We start from the raw sequence: 10,906 nt of genomic DNA, 5'->3' as shown, positions 1-10,906 counted from the left end.
TTAGTGAATGTATGGATGACTCCCTGGTGTGGACCCTGAAAACAGGTAAGGGATCCTGGATGAACAGAGCCCAGGGAAGGAATTCAGCTTCTCATTCCCAGAGTTCTTCTTCATTCATGATTCTGCCTTTTTGAACAGGATTGCTGACATTTTTTTTATTCATGCCATACGTTGTTTAATTATTCCAGGTGGCTTTGGGGAAGTCCTGCGGTTGACTCATGCTTGTGAAGCTTCTTCTTCATGTGCTGGTTTAAAACCAGAGGCTACCCATGAATTCTAACTTTTGAGGGACTTGATGGAAGGTGCCAATCAGACTCTGCAGGTGACCGAATTCTTGTTCCTGGGTTTCTCTGGCATGCCCAGAGGACGCCTCTTCCTCTTTCTGCTGTTTCTGGCCATCTACCTCATCACCTTGGCGGCCAACTCAATGATATTCATCTTAATCCAGCTGGATTCACGTCTCCACAGTCCCATGTACTATTTCCTCAGCCATTTGTCCTGCTTAGACATTTGCTATTCCTCAGTCACGGTTCCAAAGATCCTTGTGAACCTCTTATGCCAGCAGCCCACCATCTCCTACAACGAGTGCATGGCCCAGATGTTCTTCCTCGTGGCATGTGCTGGATCTGAGGGCGCGATGCTAGCTGTGATGGCCTATGACCGCTATGCGGCCATCTGTGAACCTTTGCACTATTCTCAACTCATGAGTAGGGAGGTGCGAGTCCCTCTGGCTATGACTTCGTGGATCTGGGGCCTACTCAACTCAGCCATCCACATTGTCCTGGCCACTGGCTTGATCTTCTGTGGAGCCAACCAGATCCATCACATCTTCTGTGATGTCCCACCACTCTTGAAAATTGCTTGTAGCAACACTTATGTCAATGAGATGGCTCTTCACACGGCAGCTGTCTTTGTGGGTCTGAGCCCTTTCCTGCTTGTTGTCATTTCCTACATCTACATCATATCTACCATTCTGAAGATCCATTCCAGCACTGGAAGGAGAAAGACCTTCTCCACCTGCGCTGCCCACTTGATTACTGTCATTGTCTACTTTGGGACGGCCGCCTTGAATTACAACCGTCCCAGTGCAGACTACTCCTTGGGGGTGGACACCCTGATGTCCATCTTATATTGTATCATCACCCCCATGCTGAACCCCCTAATCTACAGCCTCCGAAACAGGGAGGTCAAAGGGGCCCTACAAAAACTTCTGAGCATTCAGGAGAAGGAAGATGCACCACCTGGAAAGCAATGAAGGAAAAATGGGATCGCCTTCATGCCCTCTCTGCATATTCTTGTCTGTAAAATAGCAACAGTTGGAGGGGAAGGGGTCACACAGGGGAAGGAAGGGTGGGAGATTCTGGGGAGATTCTAGGGAACCCTAGAAGGGAAGGGAAGGGAACGGAAGGGAATGGAAGGGAAGGGAAGGGAAGGGAAGGGAAGGGAAGGGAAGGGAAGGGAAGGGAAGGGAAGGGAAGGGAAGGGAGGAAGCAGTTGATTCCAATCTTCTCCACAGAAATTATAAGTGAAAGTTATTATAAGTGCTTCTTTCTACAGGGTATCACGTTTCATTCTTAAAATCATAAATCATAAGTTAATTTTTTCTACTTCATTCATAAGGGTTTCCAGTAATAATAAACCGAGATATAGTCTTTAATTTGATCAAAGAATTTAGCCCTCTCAACAAGTTCCCTTGTTTTCACTTTCAACATTTGTACACAATCCTGCTTCAAACCTAGTCTTAACAGTGTCAAAACTGTAGATTATTTCATCTAGTTTAAATCTTTTAATAATTCTAAATTTAAAAACCCACTGAAAACTATATTCCTCTACCACCGGTTCTTCTCTTGGTCTTAATTTACATTCCCATTGACAAATTGTAGTAGCTCATGATAAGTTAGCCATTTGTGTTTGCTCATTATTTCTCCTCTCCAAAATGCTTATCTAAACAAAATAAAATCTTAGAAATTCTTTGTTCCGCCCCAAATCCTTCCATCAAATTGTCATCCAGACATTCCTTCCATGTGACTTACACTAAGCCTAACTTGGTGGTCTCAGGCATCCCAGATGGGCCACAGTATAATTGTGTTGAACATGATTGGGGAGAAAAGAGCTTGTAATGGTTGACATTTTCATAATGACAAACAAATGATTCCTCAACCTTGGACACATCTCGATTATGTAGAATAGGGCTCTTCAAATTACTTGCAGTGACACCTATATCAATGAGATGACTCTTCACATAGCAAGTATCTTTGTGGGTCTGAGCCCTTTTCTCCTTGTTGTCTTTTCCTATATCTACATCTTATCTACAATTCTAAAGATCCGTTCTAGCACTGGAAGTCGAAAGACCTTCTCCACCTGCGCTGCCCACTTGATTACCGTCATTCTCTACTATGGTATGATCAACTTGAATTACAACCGTCCGAGTGTGGGCTACTCCTTAGGCATGGACACTCTGGTCTCCTTCCTATATTGCAGGGGTTCCCAACCTGGGGTGCTTGCACCCCCTGGGGGTGCGAGACGATATTCCAGGGGGTGCGAGAAAAGTCCAGGTAAATAATAGGATATTAGCTATATGTTGGCATTTTTATTTATTATTTATTTCAGGGGGTGCAAGGTTCGAGTGAAATTTCTTTAGGGGTGTGGGGCAAAAAAAAGGTTGGGAACCACTGCTATATTGTGTTGTCACTCCCATGTTGAACCCCCTAATCTACAGCCTCCGAAACAAAGAGGTCAAAGGGGCCCTACGAAATCTTCTGGGCTCTCAGGAGAAGGAAGATGCACCTCCTTGAAGTCTGTGAAGGAAAAACTTGGTCTCCTCCCAAGTCTCTCTGTATATCCTCTTCTACTCACCACCAGCAATGGTTTTTCCATAGTGGTGGGATTCAAATTGTATAGATGTAAATTCCAATAAATCTCATTGGCTCAATGACATTTGGGATTCTACCTGCCGTACCCTTCCTTCCTATGTCCTCATTTTGATTTAATTAGTTAAAGTGGAAAGAGGAAAAAAAGATCCGGAGAACTTGCCTACCTGCGATATGCTACTCAAGGTATTTCCAGAAGGATCTTTCCCCTCTTCAATTTCCCCTTGACCTCCACCTCCCTGTGGTTCCTTCAGATTTTGTGAAATGATGAACAAAAATTATTGACTGTCCCTCAGCTCTTTGGGAGCCAATCAAAGATTTGGCACAATAGAACCCCATTATTCAAAAATACTACATTTTAATATTATAACTATAAGGAGAAGACTGCGTTGGGCAATGAGTGGAGATAGATGATGAGCAGAACAATTGGAATAAAAGATGTGTATCTTGGACAAAACCTCTGTTTGTTTTTCTGAATTTTCATTGATTTCACCCTAAAATACATCCAGAATTCCCATGTGAGTGGAACAGTAGGAGTGCAGAATCTGGAGACCCAAATTGGACAATCTAGAACTGCGCCACCTGTGGTCCGATCTAAGCATTGTTCACAAAATTATCTGCTAGAACAACTTCTTGCCTGTCAACAACATCTTCAGCTTCAACCACAATAAAACACAAGCAAACAATCAATACAAACTCAAGGTAAACCGCTCCAAACTCAATTGCAGAAAATACGACTTCAGCCCCAGAGTAGTCAATGCCTGGAATGTACTACCTGACTCCATGGTTACAACCTCAAACCCCTCACAGCTTCAACAGCCTCAACCTGTCTACTGTGGACCTCACCCCACTCCTAAGAGGTTCTTAGGGGCCTGCATAAGCGCACCAGCATGTCCACCGTCCCTGTCCTACTGTCCCTATTTACCTCTATTTACTTCCTTCGTTCCTGTTTATGTCCATGCCTATACTTGTTATCTTGTACATGTTGGACAAATAAATAAATTTAAAAAAATAAAAAAATTAATTAGGAAGAAGCAGCTTCTGATAGCCCATTTGCAAGATGAGGCAACCCTTTTCCACTTCCCTACCTCAGGCAGGATTGTAGACTGTTGTGTCACTTGGCAAGTAAGACAAAGGTAGTGAAGAAATTGGAGATGGACACCCTTCATTGTTTCTTTGTGATAGTGTGGAATATCTGGAGCTCGGGTGTAGGATGAAGGTGGAGGTTCATTCTCTGAGCTTATGGGTTGAATTCCAAACGTTTTGTTACCAGGCTAAGTAACATCTTCAGCATGACCCACACCTAACCCATCACAAGACCCTCACCTGATGTGACCTTCCCATCACAAGACCTACTGGTCACACGAAGGCCTTATAAGTAGAAGAACACTAACACTGACTTCCCCTAGAGTCCACTGAAGATGTCACCTAGTTGGTAATGAAACCAACCCACAATACCTGGGAACATCTTAGAAAAGATGATCAGTCAACAAATCTTTAAACACCTAGATGCAAACAAAGTCATAACCCAAAGCCAACATGGCTTCTTCAAAAACAAATCATGCCAAACAATTCTTATTTCATTCTTGGAGCAAGTTACTACATTAATGGACCAGCTAAATGCTGTGGACATAATATATGTAGATTTCAGCAAGGCTTTTGACAGAGTAGACCACAACCTACTGCTTGGGAAGCTAGAAAAATGTGGGATAGACAGCATCACCACCAGATGGATTTGTAACTGGCTGACATACCATACTCAATGTGGAATTCTCAGCAGAACTACATCAACACGGAGGGAAGTAAGTAGTTTTAGGCCCAGGACTCTTCAACATCTTCATAAATGATTTAAATGAGGGGACAGATGAGGAACTCATCAAATGTGCAGATGACACCAAGCTGGCAGGAATAGGCAAAACCCCTCAAGACAAGTTCAGGATCCAAAAGGATCTTTACAGACCTGAACACTGGGCCCTCTCTAAGAAAAATAAAATTCAATGTGGATAAAAGATTTTACACTTAGGCAAGAAAAGTACAGACTGGATGAAAGTTGACTCGGTACCAGTAACTGTGAGAGGGACCTTGGAGTCCTCGTGGGAAATCACTTAAACATGAGCCAGCCATGTGCAGCAGCAGCCAAAAAAGCCAATCCAATCCTTGGTTGGATAAACAGAGGCATAGATTCAAAATCACGTGAAGTCTTAGTACTGCTTTATAAAGCCTTGGTAACACCTGGAATACTGAATCCAGTTTTGGTCACCACAATATCAAAAAGGTGTTGAATGCCAGGTGTTGAATATCAGAAAGGTGTTGAATGCCAGGAAGAGTACAGAGAACAGCAACAACAATGGTTAGGGGGCTGGAGGCTAAAACTTATGAAGAATTGGGTATGTCTAGTCCAGTGAAAAGAAGGACTAAGGGGGATATGATCGCAGAATTCCAGTATTTGACAGGCTGCCAAATAGAAGAGAGGATCAACCTCTTTTCCAAATTATCAGAAGGCAAGACAAGAAATAACGAATGGAAATTAATCAAGGAGAGAAGCAATTAAGAATTAAAGAAAAAAAAATTCCTGACGCTCAGAAGGACTTGCCTTCAGAAGTTGTGGGTGCTTCATAACTGGAGTTTTTAAAGAAGAGACTGGACAGCAACTTATCTGAAATTGTGTAGGGTCTCCTGCTTGATCAGGTGGTTGGATTAGAAGACCTACAAGGTCCCATTCAACTATGTTATTCTATGTTCTAACCCTAATCCTCTGGTCACACATCCTTGATAGGCAGCAGAATAATTGTGTTGTACATCATTGAGAAGATAAGAGCTTGCAATTGTTGACATTTCCATAACGGAAAACAAATGGTTCCTCACTCCTGGGTACATCTGGTTTATGTACAACATAAAATCATGGTACTAGTAAGGACTAGAAAGAGGGCTAGAAAGAAAGATCTTCTAGTCCAACCTCTGCTCAAGGCAAGAGACCCTATACCATTCTGGACAAAGAGTTGTCTAAACATTTATTGAAAACCACCAGTGATGGGAGTATCCACAACTCCAGGATGAAAGGCTGATCCATCCATCCATCCATCCATCAATCCACCTATCTATCTATCTATCTATCTATCTATCTATCTATCTATCTATCTATCTATCTATATCATATACTGTATATCTCATCTATCTATCTATCTATCTATCTATCTATCTTTCTCTCTCTCATATACTGTATATCTCATCCATCTATCTATCTATCTATCTATCTATCTATCTATCTATCTATCTATCTACCTACCTACCTACCTACCTACCTACCTACCTACCTACCCACTGGTGGGATTCAAATTTTTTTACTACCGGTTCTGTGGGCATTGTTTGGTGGGCCTGGCAGGGGAAGGATACTGTAAAATCTCCAGTCAGAGGTGGGATTTGCTGGTTCTCCAAACTACTCAACATTTCCACTACTGGTTCTCCAGAACTGGTCAGAACCTGCTGAATACCCACCTCTGCTACCTACCTACCTACCTACCTATCATCTATCTATTATTTCTAATCTATCTCATATAATCATAGGGCTGGAAGGGACTTTGAGATCTACCAGTCCAACCCAAAGCTAAAGGCAGGAGACCTTCCATCATCCCAGTCAAACAGTAACCATAGCCAGTCAATTCCTATCATGCTGGTGATGGGAGCAGGAGAAGAGGGGCCCCTTTGAGTAATGTTTTCAGTAACAAAAAGCATATTTCATTCATGTTTCTTGTTCTTTGAAGTAAGAACAAGAATGTGAAATTTGGATAAGGACCGGTTCAAACTCGCCAAGAATTTCCTAAAGAATTGAACTTTAATAACTTGAAAACTCATTATAATGTAAAAATCACAGAGTGTAGTTGACTCAAGAAACCTTCTGGCCACGTCCTTCTCAGAAGCTCCAGCTGTACCGTGACACAAATTATAGAGCAGACATACCCATCTGCAGAGCTACACTGCTCCATGGAAACCAAGAGCTTTGGCTGCTAAGTCTCTTCAGCAAAATAATCAGATTTAACAGATTAACAGAGTTGGAAGGGACCTTGTAGGTCATCTAGTCCAACCCCCTGCCCAAGGAGGAGCCCCTACACCATTTCTGACAAATGACAATCCAGTCTCTTCTTGAAAGCTTCCGGTGAGCTATGGGACAGGAATTATAAATTAACATTATCGACAGCATACAAAGAAAACTTGGTCCCCAAACTTGGCAACTTTAAGACTTGTGGACTTCAACTCCCAAGTTCACAAGTCTTAAAGTTGCCAAGTTGCCATGTTTGGGGTCTAAGTTCTTAGCTTCCAGACTTTATCCCAAAGTCCCAAAGCTTTCAAAAGCAACTCCCAAGTGAGAAGCACGTAGATGCTTTGCTTTTCCTCCTTTGTGATGCAAGCCAACTCCAGGGACATGTCAGGCACCATAAAAATTGTGTTGCTTCTTTCATCAACATCTGTGACACAGGATGAACGCAGGGAAGATATGGCATCTCCAATGCCTGAAAGAGGCTGAGAAAGGAAGTGAGACCCTCCTCAAGGCAGAAAGGTCTACAGTGGAGTAGGGAAGGAAAAAAGAAGCTATACCTTCTAGCTTCATCCAGGTGAGCAACTTAGGGGGCAAAGGGACTGCAGATCCACCTAGAGTGTGTGGAGGGGGGAGGGAGGGAGGGAGATTAAGGCACTAACCATTTCAGATGCACCTCCTCAACACCAACCGTTGTCTGGAAGGTGCATAAATTGCATGTTTTTTGTAAGAAGAAGCTCGTCCCCCTTTTTTAATCATGCCTTGGGGGAAAAATTGGAAAGGCTTTCATCTTAGAAACTAAAACCTATGAAGAATGGTTGCGGGAACTGGGTCTAGCTAATCTAGGGAAGAGAAAGACCAGGGGAGACAGGATAGCAGTCTTCCAATACTTGAGGGGCTGCCCCAGAGAGGAGGGAGGGGTCGGGCTATTTTCCAAGGCACCAGTTGTATATGTTGAGAATAAACAATTCTAGCTGCAGTTAGTACCTGTAAAATCAAGTACATAGACTCTTTATCATATTTTTCTGATAGAATGCCCAATAGGAGTATTTCTGGTTTCATGTCTATATGCTGTTTTATCATTTTTTACAACCAGGTATGTATTTTCGTCTTAGCTTCTTCTTCATGCTGTGATTTGAAAGCTGCCGCTACTTCTCAATTCTGCTGCATTCCAACCTTGTCCACCAAAGCTTGAGGGACCTCATGGAAGGTGTCAATCAGACCCTGCAGGTGATTGAATTTTTGTTCCTGGGTTTCTCTGGCATGCCCAGAGGTCAACCTTTCTTCTTTCTGCTGTTTCTGGCCATCTACCTCATCACCTTGGTGGCCAACTCAATGATATTCATCTTGATCCAGCTGGATTCACGCCTCCACAGTCCCATGTACTATTTCCTCAGCCATTTGTCCTGCTTAGACATTTGCTATTCCTCGGTCACCCTCCCCACCATCCTGGTGAACCTCCTGCGCCAACAGCCCACCATCTCCTACAACGAGTGCATGGCCCAGATGTTCTTCCTCATGAGCTTTGCGGGAACTGAATCTGCACTACTGGCTGTGATGGCCTATGACCGCTATGCGGCGATCTGTGAACCTTTGCACTATACGCAACTCATGGGTAGGAAGGTCCGAGTCCCTCTGGCTATGGCTTCGTGGGTCTGGGGCATGATTGACTCTGCCATTCACACTGCCCTGGCCACTGATTTGGCCTTTTGTGCAGCCAACAAGATCCATCACATCTTCTGTGATGTTCCACCACTCCTGAAAATTGCTTGCAGTGACACCTACACCAATGAGATGGCTCTTCACATAGCAAGTGTCTTTGTGGGTCTGAGCCCTTTCCTCCTTGTTGTCATTTCCTATGTCTACATCCTATCTACAATTCTGAAGATCCGTTCCAGCACTGGAAGGAGAAAGACCTTCTCCACCTGCGCTGCCCACTTGATTACCGTCATTGTCTACTTTGGGATGATCAACTTGAATTACAACCGTCCAAGTGCAGGCTACTCCTTGGGGGTGGACACCCTGATCTCCATGTTATATTGTATTGTCCCCCCCATGCTGAACCCTCTAATCTACAGCTTTAGAAACAAGGAGGTCAAAGGGGCCCTGCAAAAACTTCTGAGCATTCAGGAGAAAGATGATGCATTTCTTGGAAAGCACTAAAGGGAAAACTTTGGTCTCTTTCCTAGTCTCTCTGCATGTCCTTTTCAGTAGACTAGCAACAATTATTTCAGACTGAAGGGTTGTGTGATTGCAAATTCCAATACAGTTGATTGGTTCGATGACATTTGGGACTCTCCTGCCCATACCTTCCTATGTTCTCATTTTGATTTAATTAGTTAAAGTGGAAAGAGGGGAAAAAGATCTGGAGCACTTTCTCCTACCTGCCTATGATATGCTACTCAAGGTATTTCCAGAAGGATCTTTTCCCTCTTCAATGTCTCCTTGACTTCCACCTCTCTGTGGTTTCCTCCAGATTTTGTAAAATGTCAAACAAAAATTATTGCATGGCCATCAGCTGTTTAGGGACCAGTCAAGGATATGTGACAAGAAGAATCCCATTATTCCAAAATACTAGTTTTTAATATTATAATTACAAGGAGAAAACTGTGTGGGGCAATAAGTGGAGCTAGATGATGGGTAAAACAATTGGAATAAAAGATGCATATCTTGGACAAAACATCTCTTTGTTTTCCTGAATTTTCATTGGTTTCACCCTAAATACATCCAGAAATCACCACGTGAGTGGAACCGCAGGAATTCAGAACCTGGGGACCCAAATTGGACAATCTAGAACTGCGGGTCCGATCTAAGCATAGTACACAAAATTGTCTGCTTATAACACCTTGCCTGTCAATGACTTCTTCAGCTTCAATCACAATAAAACACGGGCAAACAATCAATACAAACTCAAGGTAAACTGCACCAAACTCGATTGCAGGAAAAACAACTTCAGCGTTTTTGAGAGTGGTCAATGTCTGGAATCCTCTACCTGACTCTGTGGTCTCTTCCCCAAACCCCCAAAAACTTTAACCTCAGACTGTCTACTGTTGACCTCACCCCTTTCCCAAGAGGTCTGTAAGGGGGCATGCATAAGCGCATCAATGTGCCTACCGTCCCTGTCCTAATGTCCCCATTTTTCTGTATTTTCTGTATTTTTCTGTATTTACTTCCTTTGTTCATGTTTATGCTCATGCCTATACTTGTTATCTTCTACATGTTGGACAAATAAATAAAATAAATAAAATTTTTAATTAGGATGAAGCAGCTTCTGATAGCCCATTTGCAAGATGAGGCAACTTTTTCCACTGAATGTGAATCACTGCCCATGTTTGAATACAGAGTGGAGAGAGGTGACTTGAGAGTTCACAAGGTTGATGTTATAAAAGGAACAAAACTGTGACTGGATCTGGAGGTTCTGCTTCGGATGTCACAAAGCCCCCTCCCAGAAGGTTACAAGGAAACCAGGTGATGGAGAGGATGTGTAGTGTCCCAAACAATCATTTGGACCCTGCTCAAGCATCGCTTATTTGCCACATCCTGGATAGAAGGAAGTGAACTGCCACTAATCTTTTCTGCTGTCCTCACCACTCTCTGAAGGGGATGTAGTAACGCTTCCAGATCAGACAATCATGTTCTCGATTGTCCCACGAGAGAAAATGGTAAGGACAGGAGAAGGAAAATGTACTTTTTTCTTGTCCTGCAGAAAATGAAGGCACTGCTGTGCCTGCTACACCGGTCTCTCACTGTTGAGTAACCAAGCTCCAAACAAATAAAATTAATTTATCGTTTTTCTCAAACAAAGATGGGATCCAGTCACTACGAACAGAGAAAAACAAAAATAATTAAGACACGAGGGGCTCTCGGTGCTCTCTGAGCTTCTGGTTTTCTTGCAGATATTTCATTACCCAAACTAGGAAACATCATCATACTAGAATGGGGGAGGGGAGGGGGAGGGGAGGGGCAGGAGGAGGAGAACTATGGCATCCTTGGTGCTCTCTGA

The 10,906-nt window shown here is 43.1% G+C and overlaps 2 protein-coding genes across 2 annotated transcripts; both read left to right on the top strand.

Annotated features, from left to right (window-relative positions):
- Positions 1 to 295: 295 nt before the first annotated feature.
- LOC148130279 (olfactory receptor 5V1-like) lies at positions 296 to 1,255 on the top strand. The gene has a single exon (XM_087969145.1). The coding sequence runs from the start codon at positions 296 to 298 to the stop codon at positions 1,253 to 1,255; it is 960 nt and encodes a 319-aa protein (XP_087825271.1).
- Positions 1,256 to 8,106: 6,851 nt separating this feature from the next.
- LOC113429507 (olfactory receptor 5T7-like) lies at positions 8,107 to 9,066 on the top strand. Its single transcript, XM_026692013.2, has one exon. The coding sequence runs from the start codon at positions 8,107 to 8,109 to the stop codon at positions 9,064 to 9,066; it is 960 nt and encodes a 319-aa protein (XP_026547798.1).
- The last annotated feature ends 1,840 nt before the right edge of the window (positions 9,067 to 10,906 follow it).

The sequence above is a fragment of the Notechis scutatus genome, chromosome 6, assembly GCF_049901735.1.
Source record: "Notechis scutatus isolate UNSWTSFEM ecotype Mainland chromosome 6, rNotScu1.2, whole genome shotgun sequence".
NCBI classification, from domain to species: domain Eukaryota; kingdom Metazoa; phylum Chordata; class Lepidosauria; order Squamata; family Elapidae; genus Notechis; species Notechis scutatus.
Note: the sequence above shows the minus strand (reverse complement) of the source record. Positions and strands in the feature narration are given on the sequence as shown.

Coding starts and splice junctions, on each gene's coding strand:
- LOC113429507 (XM_026692013.2), top strand. CDS start 8,107: ATGGAAGGTGTCAATCAGACCCTGCAGGTGATTGAATTTTTGTTCCTG.
- LOC148130279 (XM_087969145.1), top strand. CDS start 296: ATGGAAGGTGCCAATCAGACTCTGCAGGTGACCGAATTCTTGTTCCTG.